We start from the raw sequence: 21,338 nt of genomic DNA on the forward strand, positions 1-21,338 counted from the left end.
TTGTAAACCCCACTTTTAAGAAAATGGCCCTTGAATGTTTTGGTACCTACTGGAGAGCTCTTCTTTGTCTACACCCATTCAGCATCATTCACACCCTCTTAAGCTTTAGCCCCACCCATCTCTTTAAGGATTCACATGAGGCCATGTGCTTGACAACCAAAGATTTCAAGACTGAAGGCTGGCTTATACTAAAGTGTGCTCTGGCCGTTCGTAAACTCAGAGCGTTGTCAGATTGGCCATTCAGAAATTCAGAGCGTTTCGCTCTCGGAGCGTTCAGAGCGCACACTGGACGCTCTGGCCGAGGAGTAGGGTTGATCCGAGCGTTCTGACCTAACAACAGTAGTCAAGCACCCAAGCTAACTGGCTAATGTTGGCTAGCTAGCTAGCTACTTCCAGACACAAATGAGAGAACACCTCACTCTGACCATTTTACTCGCCATAGCAGAGCTGGTTAGGCTGTTTTCATGTTATCCAGAGCGTTGGCGACTTCAACTGTGCTGCTGGCAACATTTAATTACGCTTTTTTCCCCTTACGTTTACTGACACCGGCCACATATTCAACGGGTGTTGAGCGTTCGTCACTTATTCTGCGCTCTGGCACACTCAGACGAGAGTGCTCTGAAATCGGAGTAGATAGCCAGAGCGAATTTACCAGCTACGTCTATCGACAGTTGTCGCAGTGACATCATAGCAGTCTTTTAATGTAATATGATTATTAGGCAATAGCAGTGTGTTTGTGTGCAAGGCTAACGTTTTATTCCTTTTTCATTTTGAAACTGTTGGCTATGTCCCTTTTCAACACACTAACCCAATAGCCTACATTCACATTTACGTCATTTAGCAGACGCTCTTATCCAGAGCGACTTACAGTTAGTGAGTGCATCCATGTTTTTTTATTTGTTTTGCTTTTCAAAGGGAAGGGGGGGTTGGGAGGGGGGGGGGAACTCGTGTTAAATTCGACTGGACACTTTACACAGTCACAGGCTAGTTGCTTTGATGATCAGAACGTGCTGTTGGACTGAGGTATGTTAAGGACACTTCCATGAACAAGTGTTGGAACACGTCCCTCCCGAGTGGCGCAGTGGTCTAAGGCACTGCATCGCAGTGCTAGCTGTGCCACTAGAGATCCTGGTTCGTATCCAGGCTCTGTCGTAGCCGGCCGTGACCGGGAGACCCATGGGGCGGCGCACAATTGGCCCAGCGTCGTCCAGGGTAGGGGAGGGAATGGCCGGCAGGGATGTAGCTCAGTTGGTAGAGCATGGTGTTTGCAACGCCAGGGTTGTGGGTTCGATTCCCACGGGGGGCTAGTATAATAAAAAAAAATAATAAACATGCACTCACTAACTGTAAGTCGCTCTGGATAAGAGCGTCTGCTAAATGACTGAAATGTAAATGTACGTCTACAATTTTAACTGGCTGCAGAAGTTGTACCAGGATGTAATCACTGCCACCTGGTGAGGTTAGCATAGGGCTAACATGTGCCATGTTATCTTATGGGTCCAGCTACAATTTTTGCTTTCTGTCACATGCAGGTAAATCAAACATTTTAATTGGCTGATATGCATTTTATGCAGAGAACCTGTTTAACTTTAAATGCTTGCTTTGGTTCCCAAGTATGGCCCCACTGAATTTAGGTAAAATAAAATACTTTGCAAAAGTATTTGATATTTTATTTTGATGCATTGGTCTTTGTAAACAAGATAGTATCTTTGCCCATCTCTCTCTGTGTGTGTGTGTGTGTGTGTGTGAGGTATGCATGTGTGTGTGTGTGTGTGTGTGTGTGTGTGTGTGTGTGTGTGTGTGTGTGTGTGCGCGCGCGTGTGTGCGCGTGTGCATGCGTGCGTGTGTGCGCGTGCGCGTGCGTGTGCGTGTGTGTGTGTGTGTGCGCGTGTGTGTGTGTGTGTGTCTGTGTGTGTGTGTGTCTGTGTGCGCGTGTGCGTGCGTGCGTGTGCGTGTGTGTGTGTGAGAGATCGTACCTGTAGGAGTTGACGTTGTCCACCAGTAGTTTATAGGAGAAGATCCTAGAGAGGTAGAGAGGGCCAGATGACTTGACATCCTGGTTTGTGTGAGGGGAGCGCAGCGCCACCCTGTGGTAGAATAAAATACAACTTTATTTATACCGTACATTACATTTTAGTCATTTAGCAGACGCTCTTATCCAGAGCGACTTACAGTTAGTGAATACATATATATATATTTTTTTTCATACTGGCCCCCCGTGGGAATCGAACCCACAACCCTGGCGTTGCAAACGCTCTATCAACTGATCTGTATGTACTATAGTTTTGGCAAGTCGGTTAGGACATCTACTTTGTGCATGACACGTCATTTTTCCAACAATTGTTTACAGACAGATTATTTCACCTATAATTCACTGTATCACAATTCCAGTGGGTCAGAAGTTTACATACACTAAGTTGACTGTGCCTTTAAACAGCTTGGAAAATTCCAGAAAATGACGTCATGGCTTTAGAAGCTCCTTATAGGCTAATTGACATCGTTTGAGTCAACAGAATGCTAGCTAAATCTCCATGAATGTTTCATGTGTCTTTCGATGGGGCACGCGGATGCACGCTTTGGTTTGATCAAGGTGTGATTGGTCAAAAGACCAATTAGTGGAAAAAAGATCAGAATTGGGCAGCCTGTGTAAATGCAGCCTAACTCTCAATCTATCCAATAAACTGCCCCACTCCTTAAAAATAAAAATAGATGGTAAAACAGCAGTGTACCTGATGAAGTCTCGCTCTGTGAAATGGAACGCACACGACAGATCCACCTTCTGAGAATGCAGCGCTTTGATTGGGTGCCGGGTGCGGGCGCGGACCTTGTCAATGCTGTTTCGACCAATCTGGTTGAACTCCAGGTAGCTGACCTCCAGGAAGAGGGCAGAGCCAACGCCAGAGGAGCAGGACTGGAACAGCTCATTGGTCGAGATCCCCACCTGGGAGTGGCAAAGGGGACGAGGGTTAGACAGTGGCTCACTCCAATGATACCTAACGTGATAAATAGCAGCTATGGTGTTACGGCTATCATTTAGTTGAACAACCACACACACACACACACACACACACACACACACACACAGACCCTTTCCTCACCTGGAAGGATCCTGACTGGTTGCTGGCCCGGTCCACAGCAATGTGAAAGGTCGGCCACTCCACCTGCAGTTCAGAGCTCCACCACCAGGTGCTAGTAGTAGTAACATCCCCATCTCCATCCGTTATGCTAGCATTAGCATTACCATTAGCATTAGAATTGGCGGTTGCGTAGTCAATCTGCTCCAGGTGGAAGCGGAATGTTCCAGCGTACAGGAAGCAGGAGCAGTTGAACTCTAAAATCATGTCAGATCAAAGTGTATTTGTAATATGGGATACAGCGTAGTGTACACAGTTCAATGTAATGCTTACCTACAACAGAGCACATATACAGTACATAGAGAGTTGGGCCAACTTTTAGAATGGATGCCAGGTTAGCGCTTTTGAGCATTCTATTTATCCATTCATGACGAGAATTTGGAATCTTGTACATAGCATTGTTTAGAATTCATAAAATTCAGTGCTATTGGTCAATATTGGCCGTGGGGAGCCAACATGGTCGCCATGAAATGGAGTGTCATGCAAATGCATCATTATGCAGAAACCTCAATGTCCTCGCTAAATACACAGCTCTGACATTCAGTAAAAAAGTGTCTGTAGACAATTAGAATGAGACAAGTGTTGTCTACAGACACGTCGTTAGACCAAGTAAAACCCTGCCTTAAAAAGTACAAAAGAGCACTAACCTAATCTCCCCTCTGATTGGTTGGCTGGCAGGGATCTGGTGAGCAGGGTGGCGTTGGTTTCCGTGTCAACCAGAGATAGGGTCATGTTCCGGAAGTCGGAGGAAGCGTTGCGGTCCGTGGCGTTGTAGTTGACGAACACACTGCTGTTGCTAAGGGCAACATGGACAGAGGGCCACAGGTGGAGGCCAGCCATAGCTACAGTCAGACGAGGGGGCAGATTTATTTAAATAGTAGACAGATTTAGTACACTAAGAAAAATAATGCAGATTTATTTTAATAGATTTAGTACACTAAGAAAAATCATGTAGATTTATTTAAATAGTAGACAGGTTATGTACACTAAGAACAATCATGTAGATTTATTTAAATAGTAGACAGGTTATGTACACTAAGAAAAAGAAAGTAGATTTAATTAAATAGTAGACAGGTTATGTACACTAAGAACAATCATGTAGATTTATTTAAATAGTAGACAGGTTATGTACACTAAGAAAAATCATGTAGATTTATTTAAATAGTAGATAGTTAGGTAGACAGTAAGAAAAATCATGTACAGTTGAAGTCGGAAGTTTACATACACTTAAGTTGGAGTCATTAAAACTCGTTTTTCAACCACTCCACAAATGTATTGTTAACAAACTATAGTTTTGGCAAGTCGGTTAGGACATCTACTTTGTGCATGACACAAGTAATTTTTCCAACAATTGTTTACAGACAGACTATTTCACTTATAATTCACTGTATCACAATTCCAGTGGGTCAGAAGTTTACATACACTAAGTTGACTGTGCATTTAAACAGGTTGGAAAATTCCAGAAAATGATGTAATGGCTTTAGAAGCTTCTGATAGGCTAATTGACATCATTTGAGTGAATTGGAGGTGTACCTGTAGATGTATTTCAAGGCCGACCTTCAAACTCAGTGCCTCTTTGCTTGACATCATGGGAAAATCAAAATAAATCAGCCAAGACCTCAGAAAAAAAATTGTAGACCTTTCCAAATCTGGTTCATCCTTGGGAGCAATTTCCAAACGCCTGAAGGTACCACGTTCATCTGTACAAACAATAGTACGCAAGTATAAACACCATGGGACCACGCAGCCGTCATACCGCTCAGGAAGGAGACGTGTTCTGTCTCCTAGAGATGAACGTACTTTGGTGCGAAAAGTGCAAATCAATCCCAGAACAACTGCAAAGGACCTTGTGAAGATGCTGGAGGAAACAGGTACAAAAGTATCTATATCCACAGTAAAACGAGTCCTATATCGACATAAACTGAAAGGCCGCTCAGCAAGGAAGAAGCCACTGTTCCAAAACCGCCATAAAAAAGCCAGACTACGGTGCGCAATTGCAAATGGGGATAAAGATCGTACTTTTTGGAGAAATGTCCTCTGGTCTGATGAAACAAAAATAGAACTGTTTGGCCATAATGACCATCGTTATGTTTGGAGGAAAAAGGTGGTGGCTTGCAAGCCGAAGAACACCATCCCAACCGTGAAGCACGGGGGTGGCAGCATCATGCTGTGGGGGTGCTTTGCTGCAGGAGGGACTGGTGCACTTCACAAAATAGATTGCATCATGAGGAAGGAAGATTATGTGGATATATTGAAGCAACATTTTAAGACATCAGTCATGAAGTTAAAGCTTGGTCTCAAATGGGTCTTTCAAATGGACAATGACCCCAAGCATACTTCCAAAGTTGTGGCAAAATGGCTTAAGGACAACAAAGTCAAGGTATTGGAGTGGCCATTACAAAGCCCTGACCTCAATCCTATAGAAAATGTGTGGGCAGAACTGAAAAAGCGTGTGCGAGCAAGGAGGCCTACCAACCTGACTCAGTTACACTAGCTCTGTCAGGAGGAATGGGCCAAAATTCACCCAACTTATTGTGGGAAGCTTGTGGAAGGCTACCCGAAACATTTGACCCAAGTTAAACAATTTAAAGGCAATGCTACCAAATACTAATTGAGTGTATGTAAACTTCTGACCCACTGGGAATGTGATGAAAGACATAAAAGCTGAAATAAATCATTCTCTCTACTATTATTCTGACATTTCACATTCTTAAAATAAAGTGGTGATCCTAACTGACCTAACACAGGGAATTTTTACTGTCTCTGTCTGTCTGTCTGTCTGTCTGTCTGTCTGTCTGTCTGTCTGTCTGTCTGTCTGTCTGTCTGTCTGTCTGTCTGTCTGTCTGTCTGTCTGTCTGTCTGTCTATTTGACAGTCTGTCTGTCTGTCTGTCTGTCTGTCTGTCTGTCTGTCTGTCTGTCTGTCTGTCTGTCTGTCTATTTGACAGTCTGTCTGTCTGTCTGTCTGGGTCTGTCTGTCTGTCTGTCTGTCTGTCTGGGTCTGTCTGTCTGTCTCGGTCTCGGTCTGTGTATCTGTATCTGGGTAGTACAGGGCTGCAGTGGCATTGTGATGTGATGAATGCCACTGTGAATAGGTCACATCCTGTCACAGAAACACCCTACGACGGGAAGAGGGTGGAGGAACAGAGACTGACCCTCAATTCAACCATCTCCCTCCCTGTATTTCCTCTCTCAGTGGCCTTCCCTCTCTCAGCAGGTTTGAATGGGTCTGGTTGACCTTCATACTAAAGGTATGTCCCTATTTAGTGCACTACTTTTGACCAGGACCCATAGGGAATAGGGTGCCATTTGGGACGTAACTCAATAGAGGTAGAGTAGAACAAAGAGAACTGAGATAAAAAAAAAAGTATTTATAGAAATCAACTTTGTTGTGTGTCAGAAAGTATTCACACCCCTTGACTTTTTCCACGTTTTGTTGGGTAACAAATTGGGATTAAAATGGATTGAATTGTCATTTTCAACGATCTACACAAAATACTCTGTAATGTCAAAGTAGAAGAACAATTATAAAAAATAAAATATATATATATACAGTGGGGAGAACAAGTATTTGATACACTGCCGATTTTGCAGGTTTTCCTACTTACAAAGCATGTAGAGGTATGTAATTTTTATCATAGGTACACTTCAACTGTGAGAGACGGAATCTAAAACAAAAATCCAGAAAATGATTTTTAAGTAATTAATTTGCATTTTATTGCATGACATAAGTATTTGATACATCAGAAAAGCAGAACTTAATATTTGGTACAGAAACCTTTGTTTGCAATTACAGAGATCATACGTTTCCTGTAGGTCTTGACCAGGTTTGCACACACTGCAGCAGGGATTTTGGACCACTCCTCCATACAGACCTTCTCCAGATCCTTCAGGTTTCGGGGCTGTCGCTGGGCAATACGGACTTTCAGCTCCCTCCAAAGATGTTCTATTGGGTTCAGGTCTGGAGACTGGCTAGGCCACTCCAGGACCTTGAGATGCTTCTTACGGAGCCACTCCTTAGTTGCCCTGGCTGTGTGTTTCGGGTCGTTGTCATGCTGGAAGACCCAGCCACGACCCATCTTCAATGCTCTTACTGAGGGAAGGAGGTTGTTGGCCAAGATCTCGCGATACATGGCCCCATCCATCCTCCCCTCAATACGGTGCAGTCGTCCTGTCCCCTTTGCAGAAAAGCATCCCCAAAGAATGATGTTTCCACCTCCATGCTTCATGGTTGGGATGGTGTTCTTGGGGTTGTACTCATCCTTCTTCTTCCTCCAAACACGGCGAGTGGAGTTTAGACCAAAAAGCTCTATTTTTGTCTCATCAGACCACATGACCTTCTCCCATTCCTCCTCTGGATCATCCAGATGGTCATTGGCAAACTTCAGACGGGCCTGGACATGCGCTGGCTTGAGCAGGGGGACCTTGCGTGCGCTGCAGGATTTTAATCCATGACGGCGTAGCGTGTTACTAATGGAAATTCATTACTTAAAAATCCTACAATGTGATTTTCTGGATTTTTGTATTAGATTCCGTCTCTCACAGTTGACATGTACCTATGATGAAAATTACAGGCCTCTCTCATCTTTTTAAGTGGGAGAACTTGCACAATTGGTGGCTGACTAAATACTTTTTTTCCCCCACTGTACACTGGAGTTGCTTACCAAGAAGACAGTGAATGTTCCTGAGTGGCCTAGTTACAGTTTTGACTTAAATCTGCTTGAAAATCTACGGCAAGACTTGAAAACGTCTTTCTAGCAATGATCAACAACCAACTTGACAGAGCTTGAAGAATGTTTAAAAGAATAATGTGCAAATATTGTACAATCCAGGTGTGGAAAGCTCTTAGATACTTTTTTTTTTTTTTTTTTTTTTTTTTTTTTGGGGGGGGATGGATCAGCTTAATATTGCAGATAGATTGTATCTTCTATCAATGTAATTGTCTGCATCACTTCCAATCCCCCATGTTTATTTTTTATTTTTTATATATATATTCCCCTTTATTACTTTTCAACCCCACCATCCTTTCCCTACTTGGAGTAAATTAGTGAACAACAACGCCCAGGCCTCTACTTCCGGTCTATACTTACTATCTACACCTTATGGACAGAGTTAATTTTACAATAATTCTATATCTATATATATATATATATATTTTTTGCTCCTGAACTTCTTCTACTCTCAACCTCTCCGATCATTTTCATGATGTCCATCCGGTTTGCTTCTAAATGCCATATCTTTCTAACTGTGCTCTTTCCCAAAAGCTCCCAACATACAACCTATATACTTATTATGGACACAGTATGCTTACATTATTAGCTATCTTTGTTATTATTTGTTGTTATTTGTTATTAGTCCCATCCTTCAACTCTATTCAATACCTCCCATCTATCTCTTAACACCATCCATATAGGATTTCTATTTGCCATATATATTTCGACCGTACTGTGATGTTTTACAAAAGTTCTGAACCTTTCTATTCTCATTGCTTCTACAGATTGTGAATTAAAAATAAACATTTTTGCTAAAAGTATTATTATATTATTGATTGATTGACTATGACTTTTCAGATCACCCAGTAATGCTATCTGCAAGGTTAGTTCCAGGTAAATATTGCAATCCTTTAGCCATTCCTGGACCTGTGTCCAAAAACAAGCTACAAATGGACAGAACCAAAACAAATGATCTAATGATTCTGTCTCTTCACAGCAAAATCTGCAGAGCTGGGAAGATTGTATCCCCCATATAAATAACATTCTATTGGTAGCAAGAATTTTATATAATAATTTAAATTGAAAGATTCTAATTTTTGAATCCGGTGTCGTTTTGCGTGTCAGTTCATAAACACTATGCCATGGGATCGGTACGTCAAAGATCTCTTCCCAACTATTTTGCAATCTATATGGGACGGCTGTCAATCCTTTGGTCCTCAAGTGAAACTGATATACTTTTTTATTTATCACAGTTTTCCTTAACCAATTATGTTCTTTAATGCAAGGCCGACAGACAAGTTCCTTACTTTCTCCCCCTTCAACTTTCCTCTTCCACTTTTGCGGTAAGGCTGCAATTATTTGGTTGTAATTCTGGGTAGAGCAGACATTTCCATATGTTTTTGTTAGCTGCATGTGCGACATAACTCCACCAGTCCTACCGATGATATCATTTACGAAGATTATACCTTTTTTAAACATTCTGTCAAAAAATAAAGGTTTTTTGTCAATTAGTATATTTGAATTTAACCACAATATTTGTTGCATTATTTGTTCTGTCGTTTCTGGAGGATTAAATTGAAATTGCAACCAACTTTCTATGGCTTGTTTTAGAAATAGTGACATTTGGGAGATTATTTCCTTTTCAAATAACTGTAAGTGAGAGGTTGTAATCTGAATAAAGGGAAAAAGGCCTTTCTTGAACAGTGGGTGAGACAATCTTACTAATTTGCTTGAGAACCAGTTCGGATTTAAGTATAACTTTTGGATGACTGAAGATTTTAGTGATAGGTCTAATGCTTTAATATTTAATAATTTCTGTCCTCCGAATTCATATTCATTATATAAATATGCTCTTTTAATTTTGTCTGGCTTGCCGTTCCAAATAAAATTGAATATTTTTTTCTCATATAATTTAAAAAACTGTTTGCTAGAAGTAGGCAAGACCATAAGCAAATAGGTAAACTGGGATAATACTAAAGAGTTAATCAGGGTGATTTTTCCACAAATTGACAGGTATTTTCCTTTCCATGGTAGTAAGATCTTATCTATTTTTGCTAACTTTCTATTAAAATTTATTGAAGTGAGATCATTTATTTCCTTTGGGATATGTATTCCGAGTATATCTACATCACCATCAGACCATTTTATTGGTAAACTACATGGTAATGTAAAAATTGTATTTTTTAGTGATCCAATACGTAATATAGTACATTTGTCATAATTTGGTTTTAATCCAGAGAGGTTAGAGAGCTCTTAGAGACTTACCCAGAAAGACTCACAGCTGTAATCGCTGACAAAGGGGGACTGAATACTTATGTCAATTACATATTACTGTATTTCATTTTCAATACATTGGCAAACATTTCTAAAAAAACGTTTTCACTTTGTCATTATGGGGTCTTGTGTGAAGATGAGTGAGAAAAAATATAAATGTAATCCATTTTGAATTCAGGCTGTGACACAACAGAATGTGGAATAATACTTTCTGAATGCACGGTATGTATGTATGTACAGTGGGGAAAAAAAGTATTTAGTCAGCCACCAATTGTGCAAGTTCTCCCACTTAAAAAGATGAGAGGGGCCTGTAATTTTCATCATAGGTACACGTCAACTATGACAGACAAATTGAGGAAAAAAAATCCAGAAAATCACATTGTAGGATTTTTAATGAATTTATTTGCAATTATGGTGGAAAATAAGTATTTGGTCACCTACAAATAAGCAAGATTTCTGGCTCTCACAGACCTGTAACTTCTTCTTTAAGAGGCTCCTCTGTCCTCCACTCGTTACCTGTATTAATGGCACCTGTTTCAACTTGTTATCAGTATAAAAGACACCTGTCCACAACCTCAAACAGTCACACTCCAAACTCCACTATGGCCAAGACCAAAGAGCTGTCAAAGGACACCAGAAACAAAATTGTAGACCTGCACCAGGCTGGGAAGACTGAATCTGCAATAGGTAAGCAGCTTGGTTTGAAGAAATCAACTGTGGGAGCAATTATTAGGAAATGGAAGACATACAAGACCACTGATAATCTCCCTCGATCTGGGGCTCCACGCAAGATCTCACCCCGTGGGGTCAAAATGATCACAAGAACGGTGAGCAAAAATCCCAGAACCACACGGGGGGACCTAGTGAATGACCTGCAGAGAGCTGGGACCAAAGTAACAAAGCCTACCATCAGTAACACACTACGCCGCCAGGGACTCAAATCCTGCAGTGCCAGACGTGTCCCCCTGCTTAAGCCAGTACATGTCCAGGCCCGTCTGAAGTTTGCTAGAGTGTATTTGGATGATCCAGAAGAGGATTGGGAGAATGTCATATGGTCAGATGAAACCAAAATAGAACTTTTTGGTAAAAACTCAACTCGTCGTGTTTGGAGGACAAAGAATGCTGAGTTGCATCCAAAGAACACCATACCTACTGTGAAGCATGGGGGTGGAAACATCATGCTTTGGGGCTGTTTTTCTGCAAAGGGACCAGGACGACTGATCCGTGTAAAGGAAAGAATGAATGGGGCCATGTATCGTGAGATTTTGAGTGAAAACCTCCTTCCATCAGCAAGGGCATTGAAGATGAAACGTGGCTGGGTCTTTCAGCATGACAATGATCCCAAACACACCGCCCGGGCAACGAAGGAGTGGCTTCGTAAGAAGCATTTCAAGGTCCTGGAGTGGCCTAGCCAGTCTCCAGATCTCAACCCCATAGAAAATCTTTGGAGGGAGTTGAAAGTCTGTGTTGCCCAGCGACAGCCCCAAAACATCACTGCTCTAGAGATCTGCATAGAGGAATGGGCCAAAATACCAGCAACAGTGTGTGAAAACCTTGTGAAGACTTACAGAAAACGTTTGACCTGTGTCATTGCCAATAAAGGGTATATAACAAAGTATTGAGAAACTTTTGTTATTGACCAAATACTTATTTTCCACCATAATTTGCAAATAAATTCATTAAAAATCCTACAATGTGATTTTCTGGATTTTTTTTTCTCATTTTGTCTGTCATAGTTGACGTGTACCTATGATGAAAATTACAGGCCTCTCTCATCTTTTTAAGTGGGAGAACTTGCACAATTGGTGGCTGACTAAATACTTTTTTCCCCCACTGTATGTATGTATGTATGTATGTGTGTGTGTATGTGTGTGTGTGTGTGTGTGTGTGTGTGTGTGTGTGTGTGTGTGCACAGTTAATATGCAAAGCAAAGAAAGTACATATCTACTTACAGGTCACTGACATTAAAAGACTCAATTAAAAGACTCTGGTTCAATGAGGGCCTGCATGGTGTGCAAGGTTTCACTCCAGCCCAGCACTAACACACCTTACGTCCACCCCTGTACCCCCCTCGAGCATGTATAAATATGTATAAATATGTATCAATATAAATATATATTGACCCTTCTGTTCATCTAAGAACAATCTGGTTTCTGGCCTTAATGGCCATGTACTGTTATAATCTCCACCCAGCACAGCCAGAAGAGGACTGGCCACCCTTCAGAGCCTGGTTCCTCTCTAGGTTTCTTCCTAGGTTTCTGCCTTTCTAGGGAGTTTTTCCTAGCCACAGTGCTTCTACATCTGCATTGCTTGCTGTTTGGGGTTTTAGGCTGGGTTTCTGTATAGCACTTTGTGACATCTGCTGATGTAAAAAGGGCTTTATAAATAACATTTGATTGATTGATTGATTGATTGATTGATTGATTGAAATGCCCCTCCATTCCAGCATGTCCAATTGGAAAGGGAGCTGCAGCGCGGAACCCTGTGTCAAGGTTTTGTTCCAGGCCTGCACTAAAACCCTCAAGCCCCTCCCACTCACCGTATCCCAGCGTGGCCAATAGGAAGGAGAGCAGCGGTGTCGGCGTGGAACCCTGTGGCATTCCGATGCGTGAGCCCCGGAAACCCCCGCAGTCTCACACCACATGACACTCCACCTCCCACATCCCAACGGCTCTGAGGAAACACACACAGACCAAAATCAGGACGACACCAATACAAAAACAACCAACCAATAGCTGTTTACTTCAGAAGAGTGGTCCAGTCCATGTCTACGTCCCAGATAGCACCCTATTCCCTACACTAAGCACTAGCCCTGGTCAAAACGTAGTGCACGAATAGTCAAATGAAATGGTCCTGGTGACATGTTACTTGGTGATATGGTGCTTCTAGTATAGACAACATACCCAGAATGTTACCTGGTGGTATGGTGCTTCTAGTATAGACAACATACCCAGAATGTTACCTGGTGATATGGTGCTTCTAGTATAGACAACATACCCAGAATGTTACCTGGTGATATGGTGCTTCTAGTATAGACAACATACCCAGAATGTTACCTGGTGATAGGGTGCTTCTAGTATAGACAACATACCCAGAATGTTACCTGGTGATATGGTGCTTCTAGTATAGACAACATACCCAGAATGTTACCTGGTGATATGGTGCTGCTAGTGATAGACAACATAGTCAGAATGTTACCTGGTGATATGGTGCTGCTAGTGATAGACAACATACCCAGAATGTTACCTGGTGGTATGGTGCTTCTAGTATAGACAACATACCCAGAATGTTACCTGGTGATATGGTGCTTCTAGTATAGACAACATACCCAGAATGTTACCTGGTGATATGGTGCTTCTAGTATAGACAACATACCCAGAATGTTACCTGGTGGTATGGTGCTTCTAGTATAGACAACATACCCAGAATGTTACCTGGTGATATGGTGCTGCTAGTGATAGACAACATAGTCAGAATGTTACCTGGTGATATGGTGCTGCTAGTGATAGACAACATAGTCAGAATGTTACCTGGTGATATGGTGCTGCTAGTATAGACAACATACCCAGAATGTTACCTGGTGATATGGTGCTGCTAGTATATAGACAACATACCCAGAATGTTACCTGGTGGTATGGTGCTTCTAGTATAGACAACATACCCAGAATGTTACCTGGTGATATGGTGCTGCTAGTGATAGACAACATAGTCAGAATGTTACCTGGTGATATGGTGCTGCTAGTGATAGACAACATAGTCAGAATGTTACCTGGTGATATGGTGCTGCTAGTGATAGACAACATACCCAGAATGTTACCTGGTGGTATGGTGCTTCTAGTATAGACAACATACCCAGAATGTTACCTGGTGATATGGTGCTTCTAGTATAGACAACATACCCAGAATGTTACCTGGTGATATGGTGCTGCTAGTATAGACAACATACCCAGAATGTTACCTGGTGATATGGTGCTGCTAGTATATAGACAACATACCCAGAATGTTACCTGGTGGTATGGTGCTTCTAGTATAGACAACATACCCAGAATGTTACCTGGTGATATGGTGCTGCTAGTGATAGACAACATAGTCAGAATGTTACCTGGTGATATGGTGCTTCTAGTATAGACAACATACCCAGAATGTTACCTGGTGATATGGTGCTTCTAGTATAGACAACATACTCAGAATGTTACCTGGTGATATGGTGCTTCTAGTATAGACAACATACCCAGAATGTTACCTGGTGATATGGTGCTGCTAGTATAGACAACATGTAGAGACAGAATACAGACAGAGGAATTTGCTTTGGGTTCGTTTGAGTGTCTGGGTCTGAAATGAAAACTCCTGTTAGCTCCCAGTGCTAATGCCTTCGGCTTTATCTCAGTGGGCTAAGTACTGAATACAGTAAGTAATGGACATAGGTTATTCTGTTGTTACTGTGTAATGTAAAGTGTTAAGGATACAGCATCACTGTGTAATGCAAAGTGTTAAGCATACAGCATCACTGTGTAATGTAAAGTGTTAAGCATACAGCATCACTGTGTAATGCAAAGTGTTAAGCATACAGCATCACTGTGTAATGCAAAGTGTTAAGCATACAGTATCACTGTTAAGCATACAGCATCACTGTGTAATGCAAAGTGTTAAGCATACAGCATCACTGTGTAATGCAAAGTGTTAAGGATACAGCATCACTGTGTAATGCAAAGTGTTAAGCATACAGCATCACTGTGTAATGCAAAGTGTTAAGCATACAGCATCACTGTGTAATGCAAAGTGTTAAGCATACAGCATCACTGTGTAATGCAAAGTGTTAAGCATACAGCATCACTGTGTAATGTAAAGTGTTAAGCATACAGCATCACTGTGTAATGCAAAGTGTTAAGCATACGCATCACTGTGTAATGCAAAGTGTTAAGCATACAGCATCACTGTGTAATGCAAAGTGTTAAGCATACGCATCACTGTGTAATGCAAAGTGTTAAGCATACAGCATCACTGTGTAATGCAAAGTTTGTTAAAAGGCATGACAGCACAGTAACACACTCACTGAGCTAGCATGTCAAAAACACGAGGAAAGAACATGTAGAAGTCAACTAGCAAAGACTGTTGTCTGATTGGTTTGATTTACACTGTTCTGATCCCCCCTCTAGCTAGGAGGAAAAACAACACACGCTCTCAGTAGGACCCTCAGCTCAGTCACTCTCAGTAGGACCCTCAGCTCAGTCACTCTCTCAGTAGGACCCTCAGCTCAGTCACTCTCAGTATGACCCTCAGCTCAGTCACTCTCAGTATGACCCTCAGCTCAGTCACTCTCAGTATGACCCTCAGCTCAGTCACTCTCAGTATGACCCTCAGCTCAGTCACTCAGTATGACCCTCAGCTCAGTCACTCTCAGTATGACCCTCAGCTCAGTCACTCTCAGTATGACCCTCAGCTCAGTCACTCTCAGTATGACCCTCAGCTCAGTCACTCAGTATGACCCTCAGCTCAGTCACTCTCAGTATGACCCTCAGCTCAGTCACTCTCAGTATGACCCTCAGCTCAGTCACTCTCAGTATGACCCTCAGCTCAGTCACTCTCAGTATGACCCTCAGCTCAGTCACTCAGTATGACCCTCAGCTCAGTCACTCTCAGTATGACCCTCAGCTCAGTCACTCTCAGTATGACCCTCAGCTCAGTCACTCTCAGTATGACCCTCAGCTCAGTCACTCTCAGTATGACCCTCAGCTCAGTCACTCTCAGTATGACCCTCAGCTCAGTCACTCTCAGTATGACCCTCAGCTCAGTCACTCTCAGTATGACCCTCAGCTCAGTCACACTCTCTCCACGTGTGTGTGCACACCAAGAAATAAACATAACTGCCTGTAAGTTTCAATCACAAAGCACAATGGAGCCTCTCTCTCTCTCCCTCTCCCTCCCTCGGAAATTCAAAACATGCTGTTCACCCTGCTACCACCTAGAAGGCGGATATCGACTTTTCTCAAGTGTTCGTGATACCAGGCGGTGAAGCAGCCAGTCAAGATGCTCTCAATGGTGCAGCTGTATAACTTTTTGAGGATCCGAAGGACCCATGCCAAATCTTTTCAACCTCGCGAGGGGGAAGACCCGCTGCCGTGCCCTCTTCACAACTGCGCGGGTGTGTGTGAATCATGTTAAGTCCTTAGTTAAGTCCAAGGAACTTGAAGCTGTCAACCCGCTCCACAACAGCCCTGTCGATGTGGATGGGGGCGTGAGCTCCCCTCTTTCTCCTGTAGTCTATGATCAGCTCCTTTGTCTTGCTGACGTTGAGGGAGAGGTCGTTGTCCTGGCAACACACCAAGTCTCTGACCTCCTCCCTATAGGCTGACTCATCGTCGTCGGTGATCAGGCCTACTATCGTTGTGTCGTCAGCAAACTTGAAAAACAGGCTATCACACATGGTACAGTGTTTATTTTTTATTTTTTTTACAAATAAAAAAACAGAAATACCATATTTACATAAGTATTCAGACCCTTTGCTATGAGACTCGAAATTGAGCTCAGGTGCATCCTGTTTCCATTGATCATCCTTCAGATGTTTATACAACTTGATTGGAGTCCAACTGTTTTTATTTATTTATTTCACCTTTATTTAACCAGGTAAACAAAACATAAAGTCAAAAATATAAACAGAACATATATATATATATATATATATATATATATATATATATATATATATATATATATATATATATATATATATATATATATATATATATATATATATATATATACAGTGTGTGCGAATGTAGTAAGTTATGGAGGTAAGGCAATAAATAGGCCATAGTGCAAAATAGTTACAATTTCGTATTAACACTGGAATGATAGATGTGCAAAAGATGATGTGCAAATAGAGATACTGGGGTGCAAATTAACAAAATGAATAACAATATGGGGATGAGGTAGTTTGGTGGGCTAATTACAGATGGGCTGTGTACAGGTGCAGTGATCGGTAAGCTGCTCTGACAACTGACGCTTAAAGTTAGTCAACTGTGGTAAATTCAATTGATTGGACATGATTTGGAAAGGCACACACCTGTCTATATAAGGTCCCACAGTTGACAGTGCATGTCAGAGCAAAAACCAAGCCATGAGGTCCAAGGAATTGTCTGTAGAGCTCCGAAACAGGATTGTGTCGAGGCACAGATCTGGGGAAGGGTACCAAAGAATGTCTGCAGCATTGAAGGTCCCCAAGAACACAGTGGTCTCCATCATTCTTAAATGGAAGAAGTTTGGAACCACCAAGACTCTTCCTAGAGCTGGCCGCCTGGCCAAACTGAGCAATCGGGGGAGAAGGGCCTTGGTCAAGGAGAACAACCCAATGGTCACTCTGACAGAGCTCCACAGTTCCTCTGTGGAGATGGGAGAACCTTCCAGAAGGAAATCAGGCCTTTATGGTAGAGTGGCGAGACGGAAGCCACTCCTCAGTAAAACACACATGACAGCCCACTTGGAGTTTGCCAAAAGGTACCGAAAGGACTCTCAGGCCATGAGAAACAAGATTCTCTGGTCTGATAAAACCAAGATTGAACTCTTTGGCCTGAATGCCAAGCGTCACGTCTGGAGGAAACCTGGCACCATCCCTACGGTGAAGCATGGTGGTGGCAGCATCATGCTGTGGGGATGTCTTTCAGCGGCAGGGACTGGGAGACTAGTCAGGATCAAGGGAAAGATGAACGGAGCAAAGTACAGAGAGATCCTTGATGAAAACCTGCTCCAGAGCGCTCAGGACCACAGACTGTGGCGAAGGTTCACCTTCCAACAGGACAACGACCTTAAGCACATAGCCAAGACAACGCAGGAGTGGCGTAAAGGGTCTGAATACTTATGTAAATGTAATATTTCTGTTTTTTTTTAATCTAAAAACCTATTTTTGCTTTGTCATTATGGGGTAGTGTGTAGATTGATTAGGGAAAAAAATAACAATTTAATCAATTTTAGAATAAGGCTGTAACGTAACAAAATGTGGAAAAAGTCAAGGTGTCTGAATACTTTCCGAATGCGCTGTATGTGTAAGCGGTGTGAAATGGCTAGCTAGGTAGCAGTGCATGCTAGTAGCATTTCAATCGGTAACGTCACTCGCTCCGAGACCTTGAAGTAGTTGTTTCGCTCGCTGTACGAAGACTGTCAGAGTCTGAGTCCTATATTTTCCCTTTGCATGTTTGATGTCTCGTCCGGAGGTCGTAGCGGGATTTCTTGTACGTGTCCGTGTCCCGTTCCTTGTAAGCGGTAGCCTTTAGCCCACCGTGGATATTGCCTGTAATCCATGGTTTGGATACGTTCTTATAGTCACTGTGGGGACAACATCATCTGTGCACTTTTTGATGAAGCCAGTGACTGTTGTGGTTAACTCCTCGATGCTATCGGATGAATCTCGGAACATATCCCAGTCTGTACCAGCAAAACAGTCTTGTAGCCTCGCGTCTGCTTCATCTGACCACTTCCGTATTGGGCACATCACTGGTACTTCCTGTTTGAGCTTTTGTTTGTAAATAGGAAGCAGGAGAATGGAGTCATGGTCAGATTTGTGGGCGGTAGGTAGCTTAGTGGTTAAGAGCGCTGTGGCAGTAACCGAAAGGTCGCTGGTTCTAATCCCTGAACCGACTAGGTGAAAAATCTGTCGATGTGCCCTTGAGCAAGGCACTTAACCCTAATTGCTCCTGTAAGTCGCTCTGGATAAGAGCGTCTGCTAAATGACTAAAATGTAAAATTTGCCAAGGGGAGGGCCTTGTATGCGTTTCTGTGGGTAGAATAAAAGTGGTCTAGAGTTTTAGCGCCCCTAGTGGCGCAGGAGACGTGTCGGTAGATGTGAAATTAAAAGTCACCGCTCACCAGAAACGCAGTCTCTGGGTGAGCGGTTTCTTGTTTGTTTATGGCTTCATACAGTTTGTTGAGTGCCAGAGTGCTGTTGGCTTGGGGAGGGATGTAGACAGCTGTGATAATTACAGATTGAGAACTCTCTTGATAGATAGAAGGATCTGCAGCTTAACATGAGGTATTCTACATCAGGAGAGCTAAAGCTCAAGATTTCTGTCACACTTGAAGCAGTACACCAGCTGTTACTTCTGAAAAAACACTCTCCCTCTCCTTTCGACTTCCCAGAAGCAGCCGTCCGATCCTGTCGCTGCACCAAGTACTACGTGCATAGCATCATCATCCAGCCACGTTTCAGTAAGACATATAATATTGCAGCTTTTCAAGTCTCTATGAGCTTCGTTCGAGTGTCTCCTATCTTATTCTCGAGTGACTGGACATTTGCCAATAGAATGGAGGGGAGCGCCGTTCGGTTTTCTCTTCGCCTCAATTTCAGAAGGACTCCACCTCATCTCCCGCGTCTACGCCTGCGGTGTCAAGTCGTATTCGATGCAGAGTTAGGTTTTCGCCAGGCATTACTGGAAGCAAAAAGTTATACTTTTGAATCATCTGTCCATAGAACGTTCTTCCAAGAGTCTTGATGATCATCCAGGTGCTTTTTGGCAAACTTGAGTCAACTTTTTGGACGAGATGGGTCCCATTATGCCTAGCGAAAACCAAACTCTGCATTCCACAGTAAGAACATCATACCAAAGGTCAAGCATGGTGGTGGTGGTGTGATGGTTTGGGGATGTTTTGCTGCCTCAGGACCTGGACGACTTGCCTTAATAGAAGGAACCATGAATTCTGCTCTGTATCAGAGAATTCTACAGGAGAATGTCAGACCATCCGTCTGTGAGCTGAAGCTGAAGCGCAGCTGGGTCATGCAGCAAGACAACGATCCAAAACACACAATCAAGTCTACATAGCAAAAAAATCCTAAAAAGCAAAAAATTTGAAGTTTTGGAAAGGCCTAGTCAAAGTCCAGACCTAATCCCAATTGAGATGTTGTGGCAGGACTTGAAACGAGCAGTTCATGCTTGAAAACCCACACGTCACTGAGTTAAAGCAGTTCTGCATGGAAGAGTGGGCCAAAATTCCTCCACAGCGACGTGAGAGACTGATCAACAACTACAGGAAGCATTTGGTTGGAGTCATTGCAGCTAAAGGTGGCACAACCAGTTATTGAGTGTAAGGGGGCAATTACTTTTTCACACAGGGGAATTGGGTGTTGCATAACTTTGTTTATGAAATAAATTAAATAAATATGTAATTGTTGTGTCCAAGCTTTGATGCACCTGTACTGTCTCCGCCTTCTAGATAGTAGCAGGATGAACAGGACGTGGCTTGGGTGACTGCGGTCCTTGATGATCTTCTTGGCCTTCCTGTGACACCAGGTGCTGTAGATGTCCTGGAGAGCTGGCAGTGTGACCCCGATGATGCGTTGAGCTTACCACACCACCCTCTGAAGAGCCCTGCTGTTGCGGACGGTGTAATTGCCATACCAGGCGGTGATACAGCCAGACAGGATGGTCTCAATGGTACATCTGTAGAAGTCTGTGAGGGTCTTATGAGCCAAGACAAGGGACCATTTCACCTTGTCAGTGATGTGCACGCCGAGGAACTTGAAGCTTTTGACCGTCTCCACTGCGGCCCCGTTGATGTGGATAGGGGTTCTCTCTCCTGTCTCCTGTAGTCCATGATCAGCTCCTTCGTTTTGTTGACATTGAGGGAGAGGTTATTTTCCTGGCACCGCTCCGCCAGGGCTCTCACCACCTCCCTGTAGGCGGTCTCGTCGGTAATCAGGCCTACCACTGTTGCGTCATCAGAAGACTTGATGTGGTCCTCTGTAGCTCAATTGGTAGAGCGTGGCGCTTGTAAACGCCAGGGTAGTGGGTTCGATCCCCGGGACCACCCATATGTAAAAATGTATGCGCACATGACTGTAAGTCGCTTTGGATAAAAGCGTCTGCTAAATGGCATATAATGATTGAGTTGGAGACGTGCGCGGCCACGCAGTCATGGGTGAACAGGGAGTACAGGAGGGGGCTGAGCACGGTGTCTGTATCTCAGTCTCACAGTAACCCAAGGGAATTGATTAAAGACATTCTCTGGAACTTTGGCGACTACATAAAGTACTTTTGTTAAACCTCCCACTTTGGGCTGAATGTGCCAATGTGTAGTTCATACATGAATAATCTATGAGCAGAATTACTGTTTTACCTTGATTAGCCACAAAATCCATAGTTTGAAAGTGACTTTTTTTTCTTATTTTTTTATTTTTTCGGCATTTGAGTGACAGCTAGCAAGATGCACATTGACGAGTTGCACAGCAAAAGA

The 21,338-nt window shown here is 42.9% G+C and overlaps 1 protein-coding gene across 1 annotated transcript in view; it reads right to left on the bottom strand.

Moving 5' to 3' along the window:
- Positions 1-21,338, bottom strand: part of LOC311121903 (thrombospondin type-1 domain-containing protein 1-like) — a gene marked incomplete at its 3' end in the record, with an annotated part of 40,609 nt that overhangs the window by 13,019 nt on the left and 6,252 nt on the right. Inside the window, exons 2-6 of the mRNA XM_084196339.1 lie at positions 12,658-12,791; positions 3,782-3,976; positions 3,099-3,331; positions 2,730-2,941; positions 1,977-2,087 (exon numbers count right to left, since the gene is read on the bottom strand). Coding sequence (XP_084052465.1) covers positions 1,977-2,087; positions 2,730-2,941; positions 3,099-3,331; positions 3,782-3,976; positions 12,658-12,718 — 812 coding nt within the window. The 5' untranslated portion in view covers positions 12,719-12,791. The remainder of the gene's footprint in view (positions 1-1,976; positions 2,088-2,729; positions 2,942-3,098; positions 3,332-3,781; positions 3,977-12,657; positions 12,792-21,338) is intronic.

The sequence above is a fragment of the Coregonus lavaretus genome (genome assembly GCF_964263955.1).
Source record: "Coregonus lavaretus genome assembly, contig: HAP1_SCAFFOLD_2298, whole genome shotgun sequence".
Lineage (NCBI taxonomy): Eukaryota > Metazoa > Chordata > Actinopteri > Salmoniformes > Salmonidae > Coregonus > Coregonus lavaretus.